Raw genomic sequence first — 16576 nt, 5'->3', positions numbered from 1 at the left:
GCATACATTTTACCACATTGTACAGAGTTACTTCGATGCTTTCTTATGCTTTTCAAGTTTTATGTGAATTCTTGTGAAAATGGAGCAGAAGATGCTAAGAATAGCTGGAAGCGCTCAGGAGTCGAGAAAATCAAGTTTGGATTGAGCACTGAAAGAATCACACCAATTAGTCAAATTTGAATGTGATTACAGTGGGGTCCTTAGTATAATTTTGAGATTTTAATAGTATGGATGCATAGTCCATCGAGTCAGCTTTGCAACAGTTCAAACGGCACTTGATTCCGAGTTGAAACGAAGAAGTTACGGCCGTTTCCATAACAATGCGCGAAAATGGTCTGTAGGGGTTTGTTTGTAATTATCAAAAATTGGCCGGAGATAAAGTAAAGCGAAAGTTCAGATTTGAGGGGCTTTAGCACAATTCGTAGAAGTTTTCTTTTCTGTTAGCCGAAAGATTCCATTTGGAAGGCTCTGGAGCAATCCAACTTCAACTTGAGATATCTTGGGCTCTCGAACTTCAAATTGGATGAAATTTGGGTCTATTTTGGGTGATTTTTCATAAGGAATACAACAGTGAGGCCCATATAAGCATCCCATGCTCCACGTTTTTTTAAGGACAGATTTGATATTTCATTACTTGTGAGTGGAATCCTAGTCATCACCCTTGCTCTCTCTCTCCTCCAACTTTTCAAGGGCACTGTTGGAATTCTACTTGGGATAGATTTCTTTTGAAAGATATTCTCTCATCTATGGAAGGTTGAAAGTTCAAAGATGCCTTGATCTCATTACTTGAAGAAGATATCCACAAAGAAAAGGAAGCACAAGTTAGAACTAGAAAGTTACTTTTCTAAAAATAGAAGGTGTATGTAGCTAGGATTCTCTTCTCTCACTCTTTCTATTTTTTCTCTTTTTTCTTGGGAGTCAAGCATTGTAAAGGAGGAAGGAGAAGAGAATATTCTCTTTTCTTAGGGAATATTTCTCCTACCACTTCCCTCTTCTCTCTTCTCCTCTCTTCCCCCTATAAATACCCCTATCCTCTCCTTTGTAATGTTGCTCATTCACTTAGTGAAATTTATTCTCTTCTCCTCCTTCTAATTTGTGATTTTTGGCTTTTCTAAGTTCTAGTTTCTTTTTAAGATTTTTATTTAATGGTTGTAATAGGTTTTATTTATGCTTTAATTCATGTCTTCAATATGGTTGTAATAATTCTAGTTTAGGTTTTAAGCTTCATAGTCTAAATTCTTAAATTGATGACAAGACTTGATGATTTAGAAGGGGAAACCATGCAAAGTTTGTTCAAGTATTCAAGCTCTTCAATTACATTCATGCAAGCATATCCAGGTTTACTCTCTAACTCTTAAACTCATTCTCCCTCTCTTTCTTTTATTTTTTTTTATGTGGTTGTGAAGTCTTTTATTTTTTTTATGTGGTTGTGAAGTGTGGCTGCATTTTTTTTATTCCTTCCAATTTGCGTTAATTTGATAGGTTAGATGCTCATGTGTTAGGACGCCAATTTAATCCCTTAGATGCTTATGAGTTAGGATGCGTTAATTTTTCTTAGTTTAATTAGTTTAATTTAACACGTTAATTTGGTTAACTTTGCATTACTTTTAAGTTAGTTAAATAGAGTAGCATATATCTCCTTGTGTTCGACCTGTAGCTACGATTGACCCGTACGCTTGCGGTATTATTTTAACTCAAACATGTGCTCAGGTGTTAATGGTAGATTAGCGTGTTTTTCAATTAGTATGACTTAAACCAATTTTGGGTATTCTGGACAGCAATTTCGGGCTTCAGTGAGTAGTGAGCAGTGAGCTTTACTCAGGGTCATGGATTGGACTGAGATATATTATATTAGAATGCACAAGCTGATTAGGTTTTTCCAACATTAAAAAATGCACAAGCTGATTAGGGTCATGAGATATATCATATTAGAATGCACAAGCTGATCAGACAAGTATATACATTTTGGAATACATTCTAGGTTGATTTCGTTTTTAGGGCTTCAAAACTCATATTAGAATGCACAAGTTGATTAGGTTTTTCCTAGGGCTTCAAAAATCATAAACGATTGCTCTTGGGTGAAGAAAAACAAAGCATTACTTACAGAGCTTAGAGTTGCAGGTCGAACCAAAGTTGGAGAAGTTGCAGATCCAACGTTGGAGGTCCTCGAACAGAGGTTGGAGCAGTTGCAGGTTGAAGAATAAGGTCCAACAATGGTGGCCCTTCCCTTTTTTTCCCCTTTTCTCTTCCGATGTGGATCGATTAAGGGAACAACGCAGTGGTCATGGAGGTTCTAGGTCATTGGGAGGAAGATGAGTTGCAGCTCTGCCAAAGGGGTTTGATTTGGGATTTTCCCCAATTTAAAACCCTAAAATCCCTCAACAGTTTGGTTAGTTTTAAAACCTCACTGGCAAGGGTAATTCCGTCAGTTCAAGTCTAATTTTTAACAGTGTTAGTCATGAACTAATGGAATGGGCTTATTTGTTACCGTTTGCAAACCTCAGGGGGGTGCGCAGAATTTTCCAAAACTGGAGGGTGAAAATATCCTTTCGTCAAACCTCAGGGGTGGTATGTGTAAATTACCCATTTTTTTTTTATACTATTTTGAGAACTAGAAATAGTACAGTTTATTTAGAATTTCTTTACCATCTTATGATAAACCTTAAACAGTGCTTCTTGGGAAAAAAATATAAATAATGAGAATAAAATATACAAGGCAAATACAAATCACCTGAAGCATTATCAGATTACAATTTAAGCCGAAGCCATTTTTTATGATGAGTAGAAAACATTACCTGCTAGGAATCCTTATTTTAATTTCTTGTTGGATTGGGATTCTCTAGAATCCTTATTTCCACATCTAACTTCTTGAAATGACATGGTAAATAATAAACTGCATTTATTTTTGGTCATAGATGCACATTCTCTTTCAAGAATGTGAGTTGCTCTTATAGAATTCCATGATTGAATAGCTATAAATTTGAGAGACCAACTTAAAATCAGCAAATCCAGCTCCATTTGCTAAGATCTCAAACTCCCTTAGTGTTCTCTCCTTTCCTCCATGATGAAGCATCATCAACACATCAAATTGGCTAATAGCTTGTGTATGATGGTTGGTCTCTATGACTTCAGGAAGATTTGTCTCAACCACAATCACCTTTCCATGAGATGGTAGTGCTTCATAACAGTTCTTCAACAACTTTAAGCACAACTCATCGCTCCAATCGTGAAGTATAGACTATAACAGGAACCATCCATGACCCACCCAACCCCCCCCCAAAAAAAAAAAAAAAAAAATCAGAAAATCATTTGTAAACAAAATCTATGTACATAACAAGTTCTATTAAAGCTCCTTAAGAAGAAAGTTTTGAATTATGCTAAAAAACCCATGTATGAAAAATTGGTAAAATGACCAATTTGGATCCTATACTGCCGAGCTGCCTGGCAGGACCGTGCTGCCTAGACACGGTGCTACATGCAATGCCCGCCTTACCCCTGTCCAAACGCCTTGCCCGAGTGGGACTAAGGCGGTCTTTACGCGCAGCACCGTGTCTGGGCAGCACGGTCCTGCCGGGCAGCTCGGCAGTAGAGGAAATGACTGCATGTAAATGTTAGCCAAGTACGGAGTATGACCATTTTCAAGAAAGAAACATGCTGATACTTCAAGCTTTTTACCTTCATGAAATGGGCATCTCCTTTTGGAACACTAGAAAACATATCTCCTCCATCATGTTCAACTCCTGTACCATCACTATCCTTTATTAGAGAGAAAGAGAGAGAGGGTCCCTGTTATTGGGCTTATTTTGCAACATTACTTGTAGGGGTGTCAAAATTGGGACCAAACTGGGTGAACTGGTCTGAACTGAACTGAGGTCTTATTGGGCAGTTTTCAGATTGGGGTATTTCGACCCTACAACCGAATCGAACCATACCGGAAACCAAAACCAAAACCAAACGATCTACCTCAATAAGAAACCAATAACAACCTGAAACCCATTTTAAAAACCATATTTTCCCATAATTTTGTATAAATATATATGTTAAAATGAACTCAAACTAGAGTGAAACTAAAGCCGACCCGATAACAAACCCAAAACCAATTTGAACAGAAGCCAAAACTGACCCAACCCAACCAAAACCGGCCCGAACAATCTGATTGACACCCCTAATTACTTGTTTCTATACCCTCCCCCCCTCTTTAAGGGCTCATCCAATTTCTCTGGTTGAGAAATTTGGGAGTGAATTTGAAGGCGCTATATAGCGTACAGCCCTGGCCTTGGGCTCACCCAGTTCTAAATTGTTTAGCCGTGGGTTTGAAGGATATGGGCCTGGCCTTGGGATTGTAAGAAAATTAAATATTTTATGTATGTTGATGAGACATATTTACCCTTTTGTTCTAAGGGTAAGAGACTAAACCAGCTGAAAATCAGACCAAACAGATCTAATTTACAACTAATCGATTTTAAAGCAAAATGGATGTTGTTGGTTGTCAATGACAATGAATAACAAGGAAAACGAACTCATCAAGTCAATCACTTCTGGCTCATGATGAATACTTAACCATAAGGCCCCATTTGTTTGATGGATAACAAGGGGTGGGAAACTTGTGAGGGCGGGTCCCACATATTGTGGGTTGGATTCACAAGAAAATGAAAGGAAAGGAAAGGAAAGAAAATAATGTAATATGCATTTTGTAGTGGGGTGAGATTTAGTGGGAGAGTGAAGAAATAGATATGGGCTGAGATTCCATGGGAAAGAAAGAAAATAGAGAGGAGAGACAGATTCAAAAGTAAAATTGGTAAGAGTTTGGAAGTGAATGAGGTGAGAAAAAGAGGGGTGTTACCTCACTAGACAGGAATAAATGCTTTTAATGAGCTTGTCTAAGTTTTTCATCCATCTAACCAAACAGTCACATTTATGGTAGTTTATGGGAAACAAGTACAAGTTTCCCACTCCTTTAATTGAATGTTAGATCCTTCATAAAAAAATGAATATATGTATATAAGAGAATTCATAATGAAAATAGAAAAAAAAAAAATAGAAAACATACCAAGAATTAGTGGTGCTCTTTCAATTACATGAAGCAAATCGTAGTTAATACCCTTAATTGTGGGATATTTGGAGGTGATCAGTTTAAGGACGCCTCCAACCCCGCCACCCACATCAACAAGTACATTAAGTCCTTCAAATCCCTTATATGTCTTGAGAATCTTGTTCATGACCAGAGTGCTGTGCTCAACCATAGCTCTGTTATAAAGATCATTGATCTTTGGATCTTTGCCAAAAAACCCAAAGGCCTCCTCTCCATAGCACTTTTCAAATGCAAGTCCACCTTCAAGGACTGAATCTTTGAGGTAGTACCTATGGTCAACATTGAAATATTTTTCCTTAGAATTAAGCAAGATAAAATGGTTGAAACAAAAATGTTATTGGTGAAGCCTGATCTCCATCTAATCTTAGAAATATTGTTCACTCTTCCTTAATATCGGGTGGTATTTTTACAGGGGTGGGGGTGGGGGTGGGGGTGGGACAGTTTCATACTTTTAGGAATTAAGGTTTATCTACATTGTAATGCGCAAGACACTATAAATATATATGGGTAATTTCGCGAGGCATTGTACGTGAAGGTTTTGCAATTTCTTCAACAATATTGTGGAAGCATGGTTTATTACTCGACCATGGATGTATCATATCTTGGGTGTACGTGAACCATGTAAATCATTGTGTTCCCCCTCTGCGTTGTATGTGTGATTCTCTTTCGTTTTTCTTTTGATATCATTATTCTGGTGCGTTGTTAATTCTTAACACGCACATAAAACAAAAAGAGTTTAGAAGCTTCCTATCACATTATGGACTCTGTCAAGCTCCATGGTAGTTACACTATAATACTTGCAAGTACGATAAATGTTTCATAAGGTTGGATCGGTTAATAGTGTTGAAGAATAAAGGAGTATTACACTCAATTTGTCAAACGAATACAATACCTAGACGGGTTATAGTGTACAAAGCACAGATAGATTAAGAATGTAAAACCTAGATGGTCCACTAATATGATCCTTGACTTTCGGAATGGCTATCGGTAAGCCAGAAAAAAAAAATAAAAAGGGAAAAAGAACTTTGTCTGGGAGGGTGGCCTATGCCAGCAATCTGATGAGTCGATCGCTCTCCTCCCCACATGGAAAGACACATCTACCCCCTTGTTTTGAGGAAGAGAGAGATAGACACATGGGAGTGCTGACGTAGGCCATACTCTAGGACAGAAAACTACTTCCTAAATAAAAATATAGAGATAATGTTGAGAAGAATTCAAAGAAGAAAACATGGATACTTTGAGGGTAGCTACCTCCTGTTAGTGATATCTCCTCACACACTCAGACCAACCTCTGTCCAGCTGTATCAGGCTCCCATGCCATCACCTAGCCAGGACTAGTAGGATAGGAATGTTCTTGACTAGGACAACTGTTACGATTGTTATAACTGTTTCCTGTTTTAGTTTCTATAGTTTTATATTCTGTCATGGTTCATCTTACGAGTTGTATCACAACCTTCTACACTCACAAGTTCTTCTTTTTTCATTCATGGCGACATCACCTGTTGTTGTTACTAACTCTCTTCGTCCTCCTCTTCCTGTGAATGTCTTGCCACAACTTCCGCTCAAGCCCACTTTCAATGAATTACATGCTTTGGCGCACACAATTTCTCCCACTTCTTCATGGATACAACCTCCTTAGATATGTGGATGGTTTTAAGTCATTCAAATCCCTTATATGTCTCGAGAATCTTGTTCATGACCAAAGTGCTGTGCTCAATCATGGCTATGTTGAAAAGATCATTGATCTTTGGATCTTTGCCATAAAAACCCAAAGGCCTCCTCTCCATAGCACTTGTCAAATGCAATTCCACCTTCAAGGACTGAATCTTTGATGTAGTACCTACGATCAACATTGAAATATTTTTCCTTAAAATTAAGCAAGGTAGAATGGTTAAAACCAAAATGTTATTGGTGAAGCCTGATCTCCGTCTAGTCTTGGAAATATTGTTCACTCTTCCTTAATACCGGATGGTACTTTTAGTGGGGGGTGTGGGGGTGGGACAGTTTCGTACTTTTAGGAATTAAGGTTTCTCTATATTGTAATGCACAAGACACTATACATATATAGGGGTAATCTCGCGAGGCATTGTGTGTGAAGAATTTGTAATTTCTTCAACAATATAGTGGTAGCTTTGATTTATCGTTCGACCATGGATGTAGCACATCTTGGGTGTGCGTGAACCATGTAAATCATTGTGTTCTGCCTCTGTGTTGTATGTCTGATTCTCTTTCGTTTTTCTTTTGATATTGTTATTCTGGTGCATTGTTAATTCCTAACAAAAAAAAAAAAACAACAGAGTTTAGAAGCTTCTTATCACATTACGGACTCTGTCAGGCTCCATGGTAGTTACACTATAAAAGTTGCAAGTACGATGAATGTTTCATAAGGTTGGATCGGTTGATAGTGTTGAACAATAAAGGATTATTACATTCAATTGGTCAAAAGAATACAATACCTAGACAGGTTGTAGTGTGCAAAACATAGATAGCTTAAGAATGTAAAACCTGGATGATCCGCTGATATGATCCTTGACTTTCAGAATGGCTACCGGTAAGCTAGAAAAAAAAAATAAAAAGGGAAAAAAAACTTTGTGTGGGAGTGTGGCCTACGCCAACATTCCCATGAGTCTATCTCTCTCCTCCCCACATGAAAAGACACTCTACCCACTTGTTTTGAGGAGGAGAGAAATAGACACATGGGAGTGTTGGCGTAGGCCATACTCTCGAACAGAAAACTACTTCCCAAATAAAAATATAGAGATATTGTTGAGAACAGTTTAAATAAGAAAAGATGGATAATTTGAGGGTAGCTGCCCTCCTGTTAGTGATATCTCTTCACACACTCAGAGCAACCTCTGTCTAGCTGTATCAGGCTCCCATGCCATCACCTAGCTAGGACTATTAGGACAGGAATGTTTTAGACTAGGACATCTATTACGATTGTTATAACTGTTTCTTGTACAAGTTGTATATATATATATATATATATATATATATATATATATATATATATATTGAGAATTCACTACATAGTATCACAACCTTCTACACTCACGAGCTCTTCTTTTTTCGTTCATGGCGACATCACCTGCTGTCGTTACTAACTCTCTTTATCCTCCTCTTCCTGTGAATGTCTCACCACAACTTTCGCTCAAGCTCACTTCTAACGAATTTCATGTTTTGGGGCACACAGTTTCTTCCACTTCTTCATGGATATAACCTCCTTAGATATACGGATGGTTTGTTTCTGTGACCAACCGATGATTCTGCTCCTAACGTCTCTGATGTCTTTGGTAATGTGAGTTTTGTTGTTGATGCCTGGGATCGTCAAGACCAATTGATCCTGAGTTGGATCATTTCTTCACTATCAGAGTCCACTCTTTCTCATGTCGTAAGTGCTTCTTCTTCTGCTGAAGCATAGAGTATTTTGGCTCACATGTTTGCTCCGTCATCTAGAACAAGAGTAATGGAGCTGAAGGATAGGTTGCATCATCTTCATCGTGGCTCAACCTCCATCACCAACTATCTGGTCTCTGTTCACTCTCTTGCTGATACCATGGCTGCTATTGATCGCCTGATCTGTGACGAGGATCTGGTCCTTGTTGTTCTACGTGGCTTAGGCATAGAGTATCGTGACTTTACGATGCCCATCTGTCTTCGATCATATCTTGTTGCCTTTGATGAGCTCACTGGTTTATTACTCAGTCACGAAAGGTTTTTTTCAAATGGTTGATGACACTTTTGTTTCTATTTCTATGACCAATTTGGCCTCCACCGGAAATTCCTTTCAGCTCATCTCAGGGTGGTCGAAGATTTTTCTCTCACGGACCACATGGTTATCATGGTGGTCGTCGTAATTTCTACAATTCTTTTGATTCACATTTTCATCAGCTACCGTTCCTATACTAGAGACTCTGCTTATAATCAACATGTTAATTGGCCACCAGATTCTCCACCTTTGCATAGTTCTGGTTCTGATAATAGAGACTATGCTTTCCCGCAAGGGTCACTGCACAATCGCTTCTCTGCTTGTAAAATTTGCAACCAAACTGGTCATCGTGCCTCACACTGATCTCATCGATTTAACCACGCCTTCATTGGTATTGGTTTATTCTCTTTTTATACTGCTGCTTCTCCACATTAATGTTCTTGGATACTGGACACAGGCTCTAACAATTATGTTACTGTATACATTAGTAACCTAGCGATTTCCTTTCCATATAATGGTTTAGATCATTTTGTTGCTGGCAATGGTCAAGGCCTGTTGATTTCCAATATAAGTTCATCCTATGTTGCCTCTTCTGCTGCTTCATTTTCTCTCCCTAGCGTTCTTCATGTTCCCAACATTCATAGGAATTTGTTGTCTGTTAATCGCTTCGCAACTGACAATGCTATCTACTTTGAATTTCATCCAACCTATTTTTTAATCAAGGATTGTTGGATGAATCATGTTCTCTACCACAGCCAGAGTAGTAATGGTTTGTATATGATGCCTCTGTCCTGTTCATCTTCTTATTCCTTGCCTGTTAGTCTTTTTCAGCTATTCGTGCGCGCTCGTCGACTGGCACTGCCACCTTGGGCATCCAGCTTTTCGGACGGTTCGCCATCTTGTCAATTTGTTTGATCTTCCTATTTCTTCTTCACGGGTCAAAACATGTAGTGCTTGTCATTCCTCTAAGAACCATGAACTTCCTTTTTTCTTTGTCTTTTACCAAATGTTCTAGTCCTTTATAATTGTTCCACTGTGATGTTTGGGGCCTCTGCTCCTATGAATTCAATGGATGGTTTTCGATTTTATATTATTTTTATCAATGATTTTACTCACTATTGCTGGTTATATCCTATGTCAAAGATATCAGATGTTCTGTCCATTTTTACCCTTTTCAAACTTGTTGTTGAGAAGTATTTTTTCTTCTCTATTAAGAGTCTTTAAACTGATGGAAGAAGGGAGTTTTAAATGTTAGACCCATTTCTTACTTCCACTGGCATTGCTCGGTGCATTTTGTGTCCTCACACCCAGGAACAGAATGGCACCGTGGAGTGCAAGCATCGTCATATTGTTGAATCTGGTTTGGCACTTCTTCTTCGTGCCAATCTCCCACCGACCTACTAGTCTTATGCCTTCCTCATCTCAGTGTATCTTCTTAATCGTCTTCCAACTCGTTCTAATGATAGCGCTCATTTCCATCATCTATTTATCTCTATTCCAGATTATCTGATCCTTAAGACGTTTGGTTGTCTTTGTATTCCATGGTTGCGCCCTTACGCTCATCACAAGCTTGATGCTCGGTCAACGGTTGTATTTTTCTGGGGTACTCCCTTCAACACAAGGGCTATAAATGTTTAGACCCTTCTTCCAACCATCTTTACGTCTCTCGCCATGTTGAGTTTGACAAAACAGTGTTTCCTTTATCTTCCACTACATCATTTTGGCCTTCTTCTTCTACTGCATCTGCGAACTTGGCTCCTTAGTTTGAGTTATGTCCTCCGATTATATTACCATGCATTTCTTCACTTGGTCAACCAAATCAGCTTCCTCTTGATTCTGCTTCTTCTCCTTTGTCTATACCCACTACTACATTTGGGTCACCTTCTGATTCATCTCCTGTTCCTGTCAAACTCATTTCAGTTGATCCTCTTATTTCTGCCACTAGGTCCCATATTAAGTTTCCTGATGTTTCAAGTGTTGACCTGTCTTCTGTATCACTTCATCTTCTTCTTCACCCAAAATGCCATCTTTTTTACCTGACTCATTACCATTGGATCCTCCAAGCTATATCCATCAAATGATAACTCGATCATGCACTAGTTCACTCAAACCTCTGCCAGCCTGTCTCAACCTTTCAGCAACCGATGGTTTGGTTTTGGATCTAGTTGAACCAACCTGTTACATACAGGCAATGCATTCTTTGAATTGGAGACGTACAATGCAGGAGGAATTCAATGCGTTAATCCACAGCGGTAATTGGATTCTGGTTCATCCTTCCTCCACTCAAAATGTAATTGGGTGCAAATGGTCTTTTGATTGAAATGCAATGCTGATGGCTCTGTTGCGCGTTTTAAGGCGCGGTTGGTCACCTAAGGCTTCCATCAGAATCCTGGTCTGGATTACAACGAGACCTTCAGTCTAGTTGTTAAACCTACAACCATTTGTGTGATTCTCTCCTTGGTTGTAGCCAACAATTGGCCCTTAAAGTAGTTTGATGTACAAAACACATTCTTTTACGGTACTCTTACTGAAAATGTTTTCATGGAACAACCATTGGACTTTGCTGATTCAATGTGCCAGAATTTCATCTGTCATCTTTGTAAGTCCCTTTACGGTTTAAAGCAGGCGCGTGGCGCCTGGTTCACTCATCTGAGTGAATTTCTGCCCTCTTATGGTTTCACTACTTCAAAGACAAATTCTTTGCTTTTTGTTTATCATCATCACTCTGTTGTGATTTTCTTTCTGATTTATGTTGATGTTCTGCTGCTGCTTACTGGTAACAACCAATTTGCTATTACTGCTCTGGTTAGTGCTCTCTCTAATACATTTGCATTAAAAGATCTTGGTGATTTGAGTTATTTTCTTGGTCTTGAAATCACTCATTCAACTGCTAGTCTATTTATTAGCCAAAGGAAATATTACACTGATCTTCTACTAAATACCAACATGCTCAATGTAAATCCCGTCTTGACACCGATTGCCACTGGTATCAGCAGTTTTTGGCCACAGAAACACCTCTTACTGATAGACGTGAATATTATCATGTTGTAGGGGCCTTGCAGTACCTCACTATTACTCACCCTGATCTGAGTTTTGCTGTAACTCATGTGGCCTAGTTTATGCACAGTCCAATGGATTTACACTGGTATGCTATTAAGCCTATATTGTACTATTTAAAGGGTTCATCTTCTAATGGTTTGTAGTTTTTGTTCGTCCTCTTCTATCTCTCTCATAAAATATTTCGATGCTGATTGGGCCAACTATCCCCTTGATCGAAAGTCCATAATAGGTTACAATGTCTTTCTTGGTAACCATCTTGTATCCTAGTGTTCTAGGAAGTAGCGAACCATTTCACGTTCATCCACGGAGGTGGAATATAGAGCAGTGACGTATGTTGCCACGAAACTTGTTCGGTTGCATTTTCTTTTACATGAACTTGGTGTTTCTTTCTCCTCTACTTCGGTCATTTGATGTGACAATATTGGGGTGACATATCTCTCCACCAATCTTGTATTTCATTCTAAGACGAAGCACATCGAGGTGGACATTCATTTTGTCCATGACATGGTAGCCTCTCGTCAACTCTATGTTCGTTATCTATCTACACTTGATCAGGTTGCGGACATATTCACAAAGGGACTGTTCAGGCAGCGGTTCTCTCTTCTTCGGTCCAAGCTCACTGTGTGATGTCCCCCACTGAGCTTGCGGGGATGTGCTAGTGATATCTCCTCACAAACTCAGAGCAACCTCTATCCAGCTGTATTAGGCTCCTATGCCATCACCTATTACGATTATTATAACTGTTTCCTGTATTTAGTTTTATATTCCGTCTTGGTTCATCTTATGAGTTGTATATATATATATATACAAACATTTTTAAAATTAGATTTGTTCTATTGCCTTCACCATCCACTACAATGCCTTAAGAGATACAGAAGAGTTGTTGCTAAACTAACTCCTAATTAGGAACAACAAACTAAGTTGATAAAATAAGATCCCAGTGATATTACTACTTGGACTAATTCTAAAAGAAATCACCAACAACTACAAGACTGTTTCAAATTAAGTACCAAAAACTAGCCCAACATCTCTACTACGCACGTGTCAATGCCACCCCCTCAAAACTAACCTTTGTCCCCAAGGTTAAGACTAGGGAAACTCCTCTTCATATCTAACAATTGTTCCTGCCAGTTACATCACCTCTGGAAGTTCCTTCCCATTGAAGTAACACCTCGGTGATAATTCTTTTACCCTTCCTTGCGCACAACACAACCTTGTAGAATTTGAGTAGGCTTGGACTCCAAAACTCCATCTTTAGAAACTATAGGAAGGAAAATCTTGGGCACCTTAACATCACCACCTTTTTTTCTTTAACTAAGAAACATGAAAGACATCATGTATTTTCACTAAAGTATGAAAACTGTCGTTAAAGCTATATAGAATTTTTTATAATGGTTGAGTAGATCTTATCACTCATGAATTTATGGGTGACACACTCTAATTAAATCTGGAATGTCTTTGGCAGTAAGGAACGATCCTACCAGTTGGTGTATGGACTAGTCTAACACTACTTTTCTCATAAACACTCTCTTCTTTTTCCAAATTTGTGCATGGTCTCCTCGTAGTGTTGGAGACTAAGTATCTAAACTTGTGCTCATGTTGCTAGTGATAATTTATTAAGAGGAAGTCAACATTTGTTATGCCACTTCTACCAAAATTAGCAGTTTTCTATGGGTTAGCTTGCCTATTAGTGTCGCTTAAACTTAGTGTATAAGTAGGCCATGTCCACCTCATCTAGTCATATGGAATATTTCAAGTCAAAGAGAGTTTTTTTTTAATAGCTAAGTCAAATAGAGTTTACCATATATATGACAAAACAATAATGATCTAAACTGTGAAATGTCTAGGGGACCCAAGGGTTAGCCAGAATCTTCAAATGAATTTGACTTCATGAATGGAATGAAAAAGTTCAGTAAAATAAGACAATGAATAAAATGTCTCCACTTCCGTGTACAAAATAGTTGATTGGTGAAAAAATGAACATGAAGATATACAAGGAGAAAATAAAATCTAATACAAGGTGTATCATATCGTTAAAATATGGGAAAATGACATTTTCTATGCCAGGGGCGCAAGCTGTGCCCAAACATATAGGAGGTGGGTGATATGACTGTCCCGCCCCCTGAATGGCAAAAATATCTCCTCCATGTGTGTGGGCGCTGCACAGCCTACGCTGCGGCACAGAGAACATCAACCCATAAAATATATATGATAAATCCAAAAGATATCTATCTAATGGTGCAAATTCACCAAGTCATCTCTCCACATGGCTTAAAATAATTAAGGCTCCTGTCGTACTAGGCTTAGCACAACGATCATTATTTTTTGTGCATAATTAGTAGAGAAGAAAAAGAATAATATAAGAACAAGAAATAATGTGTGTAGAAATATTTTTACATAAAACTTACTGTACATCTATGTATGTTTTGTCTTGACACGTGAGCAAATAAGAAGCAAAAGAAACTCCATCTTCATTTCGAACTAAGTATTTGCAAACGGGTGCCAGACCATATTGCTTTTGGTTGACCTGGCCATTTGGTAGGGTTTTGACAGAACAAGTGAGCACTAAGTAGCTGGCTAGAAGCTGCAACATGCGATCAAGCATGACTGGAGCATCTGGGTTCTGAGTTGGGAGCTGAGCTACAATCTCTAAAGGGGATAACTGGGCTCCTGGGCCTTCTTTTGCTATGATCTCAAGCACATCTAGCTCCAAGATAGCTTTCAGTACCATCGGAGGAAGAGAAGAGCTAGCTAGACGCATTGCAAACGAGAAGGCTTCTTCATCCTCATCCATGGGTTTGGGATGGTTCTCTAGGGAATCCATATTGGTTTTTTGTGTGTATCTGTTCAACCTGGTTTGCTGTGAGGCTTTTTAAGGAGGTTTCAAATGTGAGGTAAGGAAAAAATTGCTTTCAACAAAGTAGCTACAGATCACCTACTTCATGGAATACGACTCCATAAAGCCTACAAATATATATTTTACTTTTAAAATATTGATACCCATATATTATTAATTGTTCGGATATTGCACTTTTCTTCCACCCCAAGATCTACATACTAAATTATTGATTGATGAATACAATCTAACTTAATTTGTGGCAATTACTAAAAGATGATTTATCAATTGGGACCGAGTTTTCCTTTAGCCACGGTTAATGGGAATTGATTCATCGCAGGCTGAAGGATGGGTGCGAGAGGGTATCACGAAGATACTTGGGGAACTATACTAAAATCTAATAGGGATTGTAAACCCTAGCATGGGTTGTTGAATTGTCCTATAAATTTTATAACTTTATGTTATTCTATCAAACTGAGTGAAAAATTCTAGGGAATATGAACTATTAATGTCTAGTTCATGACTGATTTTGTTTATTACTAATAAAATAATAATTATTTGAAGGGATTGTCTAAATGACACATCTATAGGTGTATTTAGAATTTGACATCTTGTTTTATTCCTAATTTTTTTTTTAAAGTTAGGAGTATAAAAGGGTTTTTAAAATAATTTGAAAGGGATGTATCATTATATCATCAAAACTTGTCACCATGATGTATCATTATGTCATTATCAAAATTTGTCACTATCTTGTTCATTTTTTATTACATATGTGATATGATAATATTTATACTCGTTGGTTAAAAAAAGTGTGTGTGTGTACTAAAAGGGAAAATAGTAAGGTTATAAGTTATTTACACATTAAGAGGTGTTAATTGAAAAAAATGATCCTTTATTTAAATATCATATTACATTATGTATTTGAGTACTATAATCTTCTATTAAAACTAATATATTTATACTAATGTCTTCTTTTTTTGTGGGGAGCTTGTTCCTACATGCCCATGGTAGGATCCTTTCCTACACGTCTACTTTGAAAGTCAATAGTAGTGATCTAGAAAATCGGACAGATCCAAAATTTTTGGACAGGTAGACCCTTAAGTCACCTAATCACATGTCTAGTGTCATATACATCACACATTTATCTTTTGTTGATGACCTTATGTTCTTTACTAAAACCTCTTTTTCTTCTGTTTCAGAAATTTCAAATATGTTAAATTCTTTTTCTGCGATGTCTAGTCTGTCCATTAATCCTCGTAAATCCCTTTAATTTTTCGTGGATGTTTTTGAGGATCTGAAAGCTCAATTGCCGTATTCCTATTATATACTTGGGACTGCTATAGATTTCTTTCAAGCATTCTACTCATCACTATTCTCCTATTCTTGATAGGGTTAGAAAAGGACTTCAAATATGAAGAATAATGTGGGTCGTCAAGAACTTATTAGATAACTTATGCAAATTCTTATATCTACTGGTCTTGAGTTTTTGGTCTTCCAACTTCTTTCTCTTCTGAGATTAGTCTCTTATGTTCTATTTTCTTTGAAAGGTCGGGAAAACTTGAAATTTCTACATCCCATGAGTTAGGTTTAGGGTTTATTTTCCAAAAGATGAGGGTGCTTTTGTAAGGTCAAGGAATCAAGCACTGCTAGCATAACTAAGCTTATTTGGAATATTGCTTCTAGAAAGAAGAGCATTTGGATTAAGTAAGTATATTCCAGATATCACAAGTCTAATTCCATGTGGACTACCTTGTGTCCTATGGATGCTTCTTGGGCTTCGAGAAAGATTCTTAAATATAGTCATCTTGTTTATGATTCTGTCCAGACATGCATCTATTGATGATGGTTCTGACACATTCCTTTTAGCTTGATACTTGGC

At 37.8% G+C, this 16576-nt stretch overlaps 2 protein-coding genes across 2 annotated transcripts in view; one reads left to right on the top strand and one right to left on the bottom strand.

The window, feature by feature from the left end:
* LOC122642531 (la-related protein 1A-like) overlaps positions 1 to 5473 on the top strand; it is a 34999-nt gene extending 29526 nt beyond the window's left edge. Inside the window, exon 15 of the transcript XR_006330058.1 lies at positions 5461 to 5473. The gene's annotated coding sequence lies outside the window, so the exon portion shown is untranslated. The remainder of the gene's footprint in view (positions 1 to 5460) is intronic.
* Positions 2930 to 14685, bottom strand: LOC122643491 (caffeic acid 3-O-methyltransferase-like). The gene is made up of 4 exons (XM_043837109.1): positions 14270 to 14685; positions 5051 to 5361; positions 3676 to 3740; positions 2930 to 3238 (listed from the first exon to the last, which is right to left on the bottom strand). Exons 1-4 carry the CDS (start codon positions 14683 to 14685, stop codon positions 2930 to 2932), a joined length of 1101 nt encoding a protein of 366 aa, XP_043693044.1.
* Between the last annotated feature and the right edge of the window lie 1891 nt (positions 14686 to 16576).

The sequence above is a fragment of the Telopea speciosissima genome, chromosome 10 (genome assembly GCF_018873765.1).
Source record: "Telopea speciosissima isolate NSW1024214 ecotype Mountain lineage chromosome 10, Tspe_v1, whole genome shotgun sequence".
Taxonomy (NCBI): domain Eukaryota; kingdom Viridiplantae; phylum Streptophyta; class Magnoliopsida; order Proteales; family Proteaceae; genus Telopea; species Telopea speciosissima.
This window is presented reverse-complemented; position numbering and strand designations above follow the sequence as displayed.

Excerpts from the sequence above, each read along its gene's own strand:
- LOC122643491 (XM_043837109.1), bottom strand. The coding sequence starts at position 14,685 with ATGGATTCCCTAGAGAACCATCCCAAACCCATGGATGAGGATGAAGAA. Across the intron at positions 3,741-5,050 it reads AAGAGCACCACTAATTCTTG|GAGTTGAACATGATGGAGGA; the intron begins GTATGTTTTCTA and ends GTGATGGTACAG. Across the intron at positions 3,239-3,675 it reads GAGATGCCCATTTCATGAAG|TCTATACTTCACGATTGGAG; the intron begins GTAAAAAGCTTG and ends TTCCTGTTATAG.